The sequence below is a fragment of the Zerene cesonia genome, chromosome 14, assembly GCF_012273895.1.
Source record: "Zerene cesonia ecotype Mississippi chromosome 14, Zerene_cesonia_1.1, whole genome shotgun sequence".
NCBI lineage: Eukaryota > Metazoa > Arthropoda > Insecta > Lepidoptera > Pieridae > Zerene > Zerene cesonia.
In genome coordinates this window covers 4982286-4994882 of record NC_052115.1, presented here as the reverse complement: position 1 = coordinate 4994882, position 12597 = coordinate 4982286, and the positions used below count along the sequence as shown (strand labels likewise).

Below are 12597 nucleotides of genomic sequence, written 5' to 3'. Positions count from 1 at the left end.
TTACTACAAAAATAGATTCCTGTCGATTGCAGTATGATGTATGTCGTAGGTATGTACCTACATGATACTTATCACGTGATAGTTTTAATACGAGAAAGGTCTTCTAACACAAGTGACTGACATTTTACTCTGTATCGTACTCTACGGCATATCTATAGTCTGTGGAATAAATTGGACGAAACCTGTCAAATTACAAATATTGTGTTGTGTGACGTTATTTTGAAATACAAACAACACGAAGCGATATAAAGTTTACTTAAGTTTATTGTATATATTCAATTTATTTTCTTTTTATTTGTGATAATTTTTCTTATATATAAACATAACGATAAACAACATTCTCTTATTTTATTAATATGACCGCAAATCGCATTGTGAATGACCCATTAGCTGGTAAATACAAAAATACAAAAAAAAGAAACATGAATCGTATTAAAAAAATTGTATTTAACTATTATCATTCTATTTTAGTAATTTATAACGAGAACCAATGGCGTTTGAACAGGGTGTCCCCTTTGCACAATTTACATTATAGCGAAGTAAAATTAAAACAATATGCCACAAAAATAAAACAAGCACTTGTTAGTACGATTTCTGCAAACGCTGCCATAAAGTTTAAAGTTTTATTTGAAGATTTGCCCTTGCTCAAATACTCTGAAGATGACTCAAATGGATTAATGGTATGGGTGTTTAATTATGCAGTAATATAATATAATTAAGATGTGAAACTTCAAATATAGAAATGAGAGGATTTTAAATGTGTTAAAGCATTTAATAAGTCTTTAATTTATACTCACAAAAAAATAAATGTTAAGAGAGCATTGCCAAACCTCCAAAACAATTTTATACTTGTTTCAGACCTAATTAGGTTTATTTCTTAAAAACAAAACATAACATTTATATTGAGGATATACTTATATTTCAGGTAACAGTCTCATCTCAGGATGTATCAAAGACAAAGATTGTTTACTCAGCTATTTTATTATCTTGGGGGATGAGTATAGTATTAAATGATGCTATACATTTACCCTATCTATTAGAACGAGGGGAGCAGAGAATTGGCCAAGCTGTTAAGACTTCATTGCAAAATATATTTGACTGTAACATAAAACAATACAATTTCACACAGGTAAGTTTTTTTATCATTCATTAAGTGTAATATTGTTTTAATTATTAAGTCAATTTTCCCAATAATAATACTCTAGCCTAGCCTACATTTGATATAAATATTTATTAAAACAAAAAAATTCTTGATGTTATTAATGTTCCTTATTTTTACTTCCAGTATCAACTACTTCAATTTGGCTTTAATTTTGTTGAAAATGACACATCAAGAAGCACGGATCCTTTCATATTGGGTTACAAAACACCACAGATAGATTTTAAGGATAAAATGTCTTTAACATTTGAAGTTGGTGATGTGCATGTTATTTGGAATGGGTATTTATTCTTTTATAGCATTTTTAAGCAAGCCAAGAACAAAAATCTTACAATTCTTGTTGATATAAAATGTTTACACATTATATGAAAACTTCCATTTTATGTTCTTCCTCATTTATAAATAAAAAATTTGTTTTCAGAATAAAAGATGAGGTTACTAAAGAATCAGAACTAGTCCCATTGGCATATCAGATCTTGCAAAATCAAATTTATCACATGGTGACATTAGATATTACTGTATTTGACCTTTGTGAAGTGATCCTTCCCAAAGCGGAAGTGAAAAATAATGGAATTGTAAAGATGAAGACACCTGAAATAATTAATGCAGTTTTTACAGTATTGAACACAATAACAGACAATTTTATACAATAAGTTATTAAATTAAAAACAAATATACATTTTAACATTTATTTCATGAATTATGCTTTACAAATATGTTGCACATCGTAACCTTATAAAATATTACTACATCATAATGTGCTAAAACTTAAAAATAACATAATTTTCATGTCTTCAATTACTATGCAAGCAGTCCTTTTATTTAATACAATGTTAGTCCTAACAAGATATTGACATTAACAACAATTTATTGTGCAATAATTGTTTTTTTTTAAATCAAAAGTCATTATTTCAACATTTAGAATTGAGATATTCTAAGTCTTTGATATTGTAAAACTTGTTCTTGGGTAATATTAAATCAATTATCAATATTGCTTTTAAAAATAAAACCTAACTTGAAAATAAAGTATATCTAAAATAAAATTTGCTAAGAAGTGTTAGAAACTTATTTGTACAGATTTTAAATAAATATTTCTCTGTGTCCAAACAAATAAGTTGATATCCTCCATTTGACTCTGTAAAGTATTTAAAGTAATAAAAATCTTATAAGAACAGCTATCAACTCTGAATCAAATATTCAGATGCATTTTAAAAAAGGAAGTTTAGACGAATTATAAATTTATCAAGTTGTACATTCTTGCTTTATATAAATGCGTCATTGCACAAAATGAATATCATGAAAGTATTTCAATATACATAAAAGCTTTTAATGAAACATCAAACATATACAGACTACAATACAATGTCCACCTGGTCCATTCGCAAGTTGCCTCCTTAGTAGTTATAATAGTAAGAATATGAATGGTTTTCTTATGTCTAATGATTGAAGATTTGAGAAGTTAACTTTACTGCCACACTTAACAAATAAGGATAGGTACTATTTTTTTGTTATAGTTGTAAAATAATTATTAGAAATCAACCTGCTTATCATAATGGCCATCAGTATATTAAATATTCAGATGTTTCGCTTTGGAAATTCCCACTAAATACATATTATTCAATTTTGAGCCAGTGTGTGAAAAGCACATATGTTTCCTATCTTATGACATTATCACACACGAATTTATATTTAAGCGCTCGTAAATACTTTGCGTTTTATATTAAAACCGGACAATGAAAAGACGAGTTTTTTTTAGTAGATTATAGATTGTGGAAAATCCCTATTGAAAATACGAGTATATTGACCCAAATAATAGCAAGGAACATCACTTGGTAGATATAACCATAATAATACTAGAGATCATAGGCAAAGAAGCTCATCAGATGGAGATTAGAAAATTCCTTACTCAAAATATGTACCATTAGTCATATGTGTCCTGTACTTTATTAAGAACATCATTTTATGGTATTTTATTCTGCTGGAAACACTCCTATGCTATCAGTATTCTACAAAACCATTATAATAAGCAGTAAACTGCTTGTCATTTAATTTCCATATCCTATATACAATAACATATCACCAGAAGGTTAATAAATTATTGTACATACAAACAGATATCTCTACTTCTTAATAGGTATTTATAATAATACCTGTAGAATATTTTTTACATAAAATACTAGATATAGGCTTACCAGAGCCTGCACTAGGTACAGTAGAGACGCAACCTATTGTAGCATATAAAATAATATTGTATAATCCGACATGCAGTAAGTTCCATATCCAGTTTCGTTGCACACAGCTGCACCTTTCCTGTAATACAAAAAAATGTTTTAGTAATAAAATCTAAAGTCAAATTTGCAAACATTATGTTTTACATGTGCATGACTGCATATACATAGATACTAAATTGTTCTGAGTGGGAAACTGGTCTATGATTCATATCGCGCGCGCTTGTGTGTGTGTGTGTGTGTGTGTGTGTGTGTGTGTGTGTGTGTGTGTGTGTGTGTGTGTGTGTGTGTGTGTGTGTGTGTGTGTGTGTGTGTGTGTGTGTGTGCGTGCGTGCGTGTGTGTGCGTGTGTGTGCGCGTGCGTGCGTGTGTGCGTGCGTATGTGTGAACAGGGTATGAATACTTAATATGTGTGTGTGCTTACGCATATACTTTACAGTATAGTTCTACGGACGTGTGCACTCACCTCGTGAGCCCTCTCAGTGTGTGCAGCGCAGCACCTAACAGCAGCCGCCGCCGGCCGCACCGCCCGCGCCCGCGCCTCCCGCCCCCGCGCCTCCAGCCGTCGAGTGCTGAGGGCCTATCTTGATGCCGTTGGCCTAAACGACGCGTTATTATTTTTAACATATCGATTAGCTAATGAATTTTGAAAATTAAAAAAAATATTAACGTAGAAAATAATTGAACAAATTGTGGCCAGAGAATTCAACCTTTTCTTTGCCAATATATGTATAACAAGCTGCGCCCCGCGGTCTCCCCCGCGTAAGTCCGTATCCCGTAGGAATATCGGGATAAAAAGTTGCCCATGTTATTCCAGTTGTACAGCTATCTACGTACCAAATTTCATTGCAATCGGTCAGTAGTTTTTGCGTGAAAGAGTGAAAGAGTAACAAACATACACACATCCTCACAAACTTTCGCATTTATAATATTAGTAGGATGCATAGGTATCCTCTAAATTATTGTCTTCAGTAACCTAACCGATAATTTGTCAATTAATCGCAGTGATAACTAATAACTCTTTTAATAACTCTTTTAGAATTGATTGTTGTAAACGATTAAGATTATTAGAGGGTTATCAATAATAGATTATACAGATATAATGATGTATTTTTATTTTTTTCGTTCGTTTTGCATAAGAACCTTCTTTTGGCCCTTGCGTCTTAGCCGTTGTAGTTTTACGCTTAACAACATTTAATTTGGCGAGTATATTGGCGAAGGTTGGACGAAAATGAAAACGAATTTTAATTTGTTCTTATATAATAAGATAATCTAAGAGTAATAATTATTAACTATTTTCTTATGCTTTGTGCATGAGGTAAATAATCTCAATTTAACTCGTAAACTATCTCGACGAATTTTTTTAAGATATTCTATGTATATTAATAGTCTTATTCAATGACACATTATTTAAATACACATTCTAGCATCCATTTACGTTCAAAATAAAAAATGTAATAATGATACTGTTCTAACAGAAATTAATATTTTATCAAAATGCACAGAGAAGCAAAAGCAAACAAAATGAAACACAGCAAATACAACAAAGGGGAGAAATTCATTACGCTTCCATCCCACTATGTAAACAAACTATTATATTCGGTCTTTCACATAATATATCCTTATTCATATCTACCTATTTCAGAATGTTACATCAACACTCTATCCTACTAATCCTACTATCCTACTAATCCTACTAATATTATAAATGCGAAAGTTTGTAAGGATGTGTGTGTGTTTGTTGCTCTTTCACGCAAAAACTACTGAACCGATTGCAATGAGATTTGGTACATAGATAGCTGGACAACTGGAATAACATATAGGCAACTTTTTATCCCGATATTCCTACGGGATACGGACTTACGCGGGTGAAACCGTGGGGCGCAGCTAGTACTGTATAAAATCGTGATTCAAAGATAGTATATTGAATAGAAAGTATATTTGGCTTAACTTTAAACATGTAGAAAACACAAAACATGGCGAAATCTCTGTGAAGGATTATATTAATTATTGCAAAAATGCAAACTACTATACTTAAAAAAAGCATAAAAATGTCAACATTTATTCCATTATAAGAATATAAATAAATGCAGCTGATAATATGAGAATGACAAGGGTTAAAGACCATTAATATCAATGGGTCTGACCATTTCTGGTATTGGAAAAAACAAGTCATAAGTGAATCATAGATTATGTATGTGTGTATAATGTAATGACAGTTTCTTTTTAGTTGTGATAGTTATGAGAAATCTGAGATTAAAAAATTATTTTTCCAATTTTAATGTCCAACTAATTAGGAGGCTACTTCAATACAGTGAAAGCAAGTTGATGAGTTTAAATATGGTAGTCATGCTTTAACACATATTGTGCTTGCTCATTTTGGGCTTGCACCAGGGAAGGTAAGGTGAGTGGGGGAGCTGGAGGTCCACATCCCTTTTCTATACCCTTCCACATACTTTCCTTTGTTCCTATCATCATACTTTCACTATGCAAAACTTCCTGAAGTCGAAAAACCATTTGCAAAGGCATAAGGCCACTTTTAATTTTGTCTTATGCCTCACAGAGACATGAGAGTTTGTTCATGGGCAGTGGTAGGGCTTCCTATAAGGCAACCCACAACTCCTTTGCTGACTATATCATAAAAAAATAATAGTTGAAATTGTGTTTTTTATAGCTCACTATATCATAAAAAAATAAGAGTTGAAATTGTGTTTAAAAAGTGTTTTTTATATCCAATTATTAAGTCACTTACCTCATTGTTGATATCAAAGACACCTTCCTGTATCTTCTCATAAATCTCTTTGGCCGTGTTGATAAAGGCCTCCTCCACATTGGCAGCAGTTTTGGCGGATGTTTCCATGAACACAAGCCCATGTTCACGGGCGAACGCTTCGCCCTCTTCCTTCTTGACTTCGCGTCGCGACTCAAGGTCACTGCATAGTATATTGAAAATTGAAAAATACTAACCTAGGCAAGCTATTCATTGAGTATTGAAGTAACAATGCTTGAGACAAAATAATAATTGCTTATAGCATTATCACGGAACCCACTACTTACAAAATTTAATGTGATACTTTCAATATCTTGTCATGCCTCTTATATGTGTCTAAATCTTCACTTCCGTGTGACAGAGTAGTAAATATCTAATAACATACCTATTAATAATTCTAACCTTTTGTTCCCAATAAGCATGATCACCATATTGGAGTTGGAATGTTGACGTGCATCTTCGAGCCAGGTAGTGAGATGGTTAAAAGTGTCCCTTCGTGTAATATCATACACTAGCAGCGCACCAGCTGCACCTCGGTAGTATGATCTAGTGATAGATCTGAAATAAAACACTACTGTAGACCTTGCATGCAATAATACTGATTGATAATCTTGTACATTGAAACTAAAGCATTTATTGAGTCACATAAGAAATAGTCATTTGTAAATAGATTCTAATTAGATAATAGAAAATATAAACAAATTAAAATGAAACTACATTTTTAATAGCAAATGTGCATTTTCAGATATGTAAAATCATGCTATTAGTTACTCTAACATATTTTATGTAAATTAATTTATTAATTTCAACTGACATCTACTGGTAACTAACCTGAAAGCTTCTTGGCCAGCTGTATCCCATATTTGCAGCTTAATTTGCTTGCCATCTATCGTGATCATGCGAGCACCAAATTCAACACCAATAGTCAAATCATGGACTGGCTGGAATCTCTTGTCTGTGAATTGCAGCAATAGGCAGGACTTGCCAACACCTAGATGATAAGAAAAATTTTTTTGAACATTGAATTTTCTTTGTGCATCTTATTATCTTATTATCTTCATCATCTTATAACTTAATGGACTTAAGATAAACACAACTCCAAATCCCATATTTATTATTAATCTAATTACAAAATAAACAATAATATTTGTTTAAATAGATAATATTAATATACCCTTGATCGACTTGAACTTATTGGAAATTTCTTTGTTCGCGTAAATATTAGACAATAAACAACAAAGGATGTCCTTGCAAAAATAGTAAATTTATTTCTTTAAGTTGTCATGAGTTATAAGTTTTTATGATGTAAAAAAACAAAACGAAACAATATACTTAAAGCCTCATCTTTTAATTAGAGGATCTTATCTTAGGTGTAGGCGGAGTAATAAGCAAAATTAACTATATCCACTGTTTTTTTGCGATATATTATATCATATATGGATGCAATGTAAGCTCATTAACTTATATCATCAAAATTAACGTTTTTAATTATCTAAACGAGTTTTCTACTAGAATATGCATGAAAAAAATTATGGAGAACTATAGGTAAATTTCGGGAAATAAAATCAATACCTGTGTCGCCAATGATGATGTATTTAAACAAGTAAGCGTAGGCCATTTTAGCTCTTCTGAGTGCTTCTTCTTGTAAATCAAGCAAACTTTAACACGTCGCTGATTGATTTAATTTAATTTTTTATAAAATAAGACGCAATTTTCGTAAATTCACAGCTGGATAGTCCGTATTTTAATATGTCATTGTGGATGAAAATTCGTAGCAATTGACAAAGGCCACAGACTATATAGAAAGCTGATTGATTCTCATTGTAAACAAAAATGTTAGAACATTTATAATAGTTTAATGTTTACCACCAAGTACATGTTGCTGTGGTTCTCTTTTATATCATTGTTATGATTAAAATTTAAAGATATGAATAATAAAAATATGTCGACGACTTACATGAAGCTTATAGTCATAGCCTAAAAATTATTGTTGAACTGGATTCACAAAAAAATTCACTATCTGTGATTATGTCTGTTGAAATTGGTTTGTTATTATTCAATTAAATGGTTTTTTACTTTTGGATCCTTCTTATTTAGTTGATTAAAATAATTTCTTCGGAAGATCATAAGATTCAAGTTTCAATTAAGACCAGAATTAAACTGTTTTACTACGGAAATCTGTGCGTAACCTTAATGAATACAATGCCGACGATTTTCAAGAACCCTTGTTTTTAAATAATGGATTCAAAAAAAGAATCTAATTCAATGAGGAATATACAGGAGCAGGAAATAATTAATCTAGATTGTAGTTCGAGTAAAAGCACCTTAAAACACCAAGGGCATGGTGATGGCGACGAAGAAGTATGCGCACCAATGTCAAATGAAATAGAATCTTTTGCAATTGTTCCCAGTTCGGCTAATTTAAATTTGGTATCCTACAATGAATGCAGCGAAGAACAGCATAATTCATTAGAAAATAAAGATGGTGCAAATGAAGTGGCCAACAAAAATTCCGATAAAATACCTTGTAACGCAACAAGTTCCCAATTTGGAAAACAACTTGCAGGCAGCAGCAAAAGCGCTTCAAACTTGAATAAAAGCCCATCTCAATGCGAAAAGTCCTGCAACCAAGTAAACAATGCGTGCGTGATTAAGCCTAATTTATTGTGCGACATCAATGAACCTTCAACAAGTGGTCTTTGTGTTGCTTCTTCAAGTAAATCAGAGCCGATGCCCAGCAGTAGCGAGACAAAAGATAACAAGAAAAGGCCATCAACTCTAAGATTGAAGAGACCAATTGTAGATGGTGAAGATAGTTCCAGCGATACAGGCAATGATGACTATTCATTAGGATCAGAAGATGGATGCATCTATACATACCGGGGAGGTGAGAATTTAGTAGATCTTTCTAGTTTTTTTTTCCATACATACAAGATTAGTTTTAACTCCTAATTCAGTAATTCCTGCAGCTATGCCAGCTGGACCTCAACAACAAGCTGTCCCTAACCCCAGAGCTCCTGGTTCAAGAGTATCAAGCCCTGACATGGACTTCTTAGAAATGGACTTTGATCCTGGACCATCATGTGAGGCAGACACAGGTGATGAATCTACACCAGAAGCAGATATTGAGGTAGTAAGTGTGCCTGAAGCAAATGAGCATGTAATAAGGGGCACATCACCAGAATATCAACCAGGTGTTGCACAACCACACTCTATAAATATACCTGTAGCTCCAGGAAGCAGTATAAAAACTTCAATTTTTGACTTACCACCTATTAATAGTGAGACTGAAGCTGTGCCAGAAAACACTACAGTTGTAAAGAAAATTAGAAGGACTCATACAGAATATATAACACATGTCAATGTAAGGGGTGAAAAGCTGAGAGTTCGTAGAACCATGTCTCACTGGCTTGATACTAAACCTCCAGGAGTTCATGGATCTAGTGGGGATTTGATCTCACCTAAGGACCTCACTAACCGTATGTATATTTTTACTATATTGCATGTATAATTTTACTATATTGTTTTTCTTAATTTATAGATGGGGTAAACATTTGGCCGCAGTTTCACCTAATCAGAAGTGACTGGGCATTTGACTGTGCAGTTTGAGCATTTCTATCTATAAAATATTCAGATTTTCTTTCAAATTTAAAAATTTGAAAACAATGGCTATGATCATGTTAGCAAGAAGCATAAAGCAAATTATTTGTTTAATATCAAAATTTCCCAATTTTTTTATGTTCTGTGTTGGTGATTTTCAAATGTGCATTTATAGTTAATGAAGAACAAAAGAATGATGGTATCGTGCATCAGATAAACCAGGGAGAAAATACCACAACCTTTGAATCTGTTAATTTGACACCAGCGATGTATCATGTAAATATGGCTAAAAAGCTTATAGATGACAAACCAAATATTGAAGAAGGCCAAAGTTCATGTAGTGTGGTAAGTTCTTTTCTATTATATCATTATATTTTACCTTTCATGTCTCATTCTGTACAACTGTTTGAATAGCATTCCTTCCAAATGATAATCAAAAATGAAATCAAATTGATAATTGTCAACAAAAAAATTGTTTTAAGAAACAATTGATTGAAAACCCTTGAAGAACACACACAATTGATATTAAACTAGGATTTTTTAAGTTTTGTCACGGAATATGTAATTCTTTTCCATAACTTAGTCTTAAAAATTTCATGCAAATCTGATAATAGTTTTGTTTTTATTGAGCAACACACATTTATTTGAATTCCACATTTATAAACTTTCTCAAAAATTGGGCCTTCAAATGCATAGAGTTTTACAATTTGAACAAACAAAAAAGGTCACTTAATACACATATATTCATCTGGTAGCTTAGATTTACACACCTACTTTGTTAATGATTCACAAACAGCAAAAACCCATAATAAATGTGGAATCCTGTTGATGTAATTACAATTTGAAGGTATGTGACAATTTTTTATTTAAAGTGTATAAAGATAATTCAGAAAACTAATTATGATTGTAAAATTTTAGGTATATTGGATAAACATGACACAAATTATTTTTTTGTTTAATTACTTTTTATGGTTTTGCTATTTCTTTTTTGTATAGTGAAACATTGTAAACAAATAACTGTATGTTTAAATTTGAGCTAAAGACTATTTTGTCTTAATAATTATTAATAATGTAAATTGTAGGAAGAGGAACCAATACCAGGTCCGTCACAGAGTAACGAGCCATGCATTGAACCACCCAGGTGCATGGTGTGGTCGGAGCGAGAAGCGTGTGAACAACAAGTCACACAAATAGGCACATCTGCCTGTGGTGCTACAGCTGTTGTTAATGTTTTTGTGAGTTTGTTTCATTTTTAGAAGCTTTTGCATTGGTTCTTTAACAAGACATGTAAATAAATTCTTCTATTACATTACTCTTATCATTTTTTCAATTAAAAATGAAATGGAATCTATTGCACTTATTTAAATTCGATACTTAATAAATTTTGTAACATGAGTATTCGACTCTAATGTATTCTGATTTTGTGATTTAATCTATTAATAACTTACATACTAAAAAAATTGTTTTAGCTTGCATTAGGAGTCCCTGTTGATATCGAAAGGATTAATTTGGCAGTTGGAACAAGACAAAGGGCAAATAATGCACCAATACCAAGGTATATAATTTTGTTTAGTGTTAAATTGGTTCACTTATATTATAAATTACACCTTTTTTATAAAAATTTAAATATCTGTTTTTCAGGTATTTGCTATCACGGTCAGTGGCTGGATGCACAGCAGCCGATATAGTGACGGGAATACAAAAAGCATCAGATGGCCTGGTCACTGCTAGATTCTTTTCAACATACCCTGAGCGTAGTCTCTCATTGTCACATTGGCTTGCTGATTGGATCTCGCTTGGTAAGTTCACTTTTTTTAAGGTGTCACTCAATTTGAACATCTACACCAATTCAATTGTATTCAGTTTACAATCTTAAGGCGATAAGCAAAGAATTGAAATGCTATTACTTTTGGTAGTCTCATCTATTCAATATTTGTTATTTACTATTGTGGCAACTTGAATATTTCTTTTATTAATAGATAAGAATAATGTGTCTTCGCTAAGATGTTATACATTCATTTCTTTTTCCCCAGGTGCAGTACCAATACTAACACTGAACCTCCAACAGGGTTGCGAGGGTGAGATACCCGACGCCTGGCACCACCAGATGGTGTTCGGGGTTTCACCCCGGGGGGTGTATCTATGCAATCCAGTTGAATGTGTTCCAGAGAACATATTGTGGTCACGTTTAGTGTCTCCTTCAGTACTGCTGGTTCGTTCCAGGGATGTGATATCTCGGTTCAATGCGGAGACTGATATGTCTCCGCTCACAGCAGTGCCTGATGTGCGATTCCATAAACTGAATGTGCTTGGTGAGTGGAAATAATGTTGGTTTTGTTGTGGTGCATGTATTAATACTTGTTAAGGTATTTTTTGCCGTTTTCACACAATTTATATTATGAGTATTTTGAAGCAGATTATAAAGACAGATTAAGGTGGCTCGGCAGAGATGTTCTGTGGTAGAAATTAACATTACTATTTCTAGTCAAAAAATTACCATAAAAGGATCATATTAAGGATAATTATATCTGATTATTACAATACTAATCGTTCACAATAAGATGTACTCAATCGAGGAGAGCGCACTATCCGTTGCAGGGCAAGTGGCGAACGTGCTCCGCGAGTGGCGGCACGCGGGCTGCCCGGAGGCGCCGCCGCGCACGCGGCACGTGCGCGTGCCGGCCGCCTACCAGCCGGGCGTCACGCTCGCCGCGCTCACCGGCTCCGAGGCGCACCGCCGCCTCGCGCACGCGCCGCCGCCGCCGCGCCACGCGCCGCGCGACCCCGCCTGAGACTGGCGGCTCCTGATTCACATCTACATGGTGAGCGCGGACCCCCCCC

At 33.3% G+C, this 12597-nt stretch overlaps 3 protein-coding genes across 4 annotated transcripts in view; 2 read left to right on the top strand and 1 right to left on the bottom strand.

Annotated features, from left to right (window-relative positions):
- The first annotated feature begins 238 nt into the window (after positions 1-238).
- LOC119831677 lies at positions 239-1844 on the top strand. The gene is made up of 5 exons (XM_038355127.1): positions 239-393; positions 472-680; positions 926-1129; positions 1286-1440; positions 1581-1844. The coding sequence occupies exons 1-5, from the start codon at positions 357-359 to the stop codon at positions 1810-1812; spliced, it is 837 nt and encodes a 278-aa protein (XP_038211055.1). The 5' UTR covers positions 239-356; the 3' UTR covers positions 1813-1844.
- On the bottom strand, positions 1835-7931 carry LOC119831678 (ras-related protein Rab-2A). The gene is made up of 6 exons (XM_038355129.1): positions 7729-7931; positions 6988-7147; positions 6559-6714; positions 6139-6319; positions 3853-3985; positions 1835-3469 (listed from the first exon to the last, which is right to left on the bottom strand). The coding sequence occupies exons 1-5, from the start codon at positions 7772-7774 to the stop codon at positions 3887-3889; spliced, it is 642 nt and encodes a 213-aa protein (XP_038211057.1). The 5' UTR covers positions 7775-7931; the 3' UTR covers positions 1835-3469; positions 3853-3886.
- A 222-nt stretch (positions 7932-8153) lies between these two features.
- LOC119831848 overlaps positions 8154-12597 on the top strand; it is a 7189-nt gene continuing 2745 nt past the window's right edge. Inside the window, exons 1-8 of one of the 2 annotated variants that reach the window (XM_038355397.1) lie at positions 8154-9043; positions 9126-9635; positions 9932-10101; positions 10839-10991; positions 11226-11311; positions 11398-11555; positions 11790-12068; positions 12355-12578. In XM_038355397.1, coding sequence (XP_038211325.1) covers positions 8395-9043; positions 9126-9635; positions 9932-10101; positions 10839-10991; positions 11226-11311; positions 11398-11555; positions 11790-12068; positions 12355-12548 — 2199 coding nt within the window. In that variant the 5' untranslated portion in view covers positions 8154-8394 and the 3' untranslated portion in view covers positions 12549-12578. Of the gene's footprint in view, positions 9044-9113; positions 9636-9931; positions 10102-10838; positions 10992-11225; positions 11312-11397; positions 11556-11789; positions 12069-12354; positions 12579-12597 lie in introns of both variants that reach the window. The other variant, XM_038355395.1, reaches the window with a different exon arrangement.

Excerpts from the sequence above, each read along its gene's own strand:
- LOC119831677 (XM_038355127.1), top strand. The coding sequence starts at position 357 with ATGACCGCAAATCGCATTGTGAATGACCCATTAGCTG. Across the intron at positions 394-471 it reads TGTGAATGACCCATTAGCTG|TAATTTATAACGAGAACCAA; the intron begins GTAAATACAAAA and ends ATTCTATTTTAG. Across the intron at positions 1,441-1,580 it reads GTGCATGTTATTTGGAATGG|AATAAAAGATGAGGTTACTA; the intron begins GTATTTATTCTT and ends ATTTGTTTTCAG.
- LOC119831678 (XM_038355129.1), bottom strand. The coding sequence starts at position 7,774 with ATGGCCTACGCTTACTTGTTTAAATACATCATCATTGGCGACACAG. Across the intron at positions 7,148-7,728 it reads CATCATCATTGGCGACACAG|GTGTTGGCAAGTCCTGCCTA; the intron begins GTATTGATTTTA and ends CTTATCATCTAG. Across the intron at positions 6,715-6,987 it reads GCTGGCCAAGAAGCTTTCAG|ATCTATCACTAGATCATACT; the intron begins GTTAGTTACCAG and ends GTTTTATTTCAG.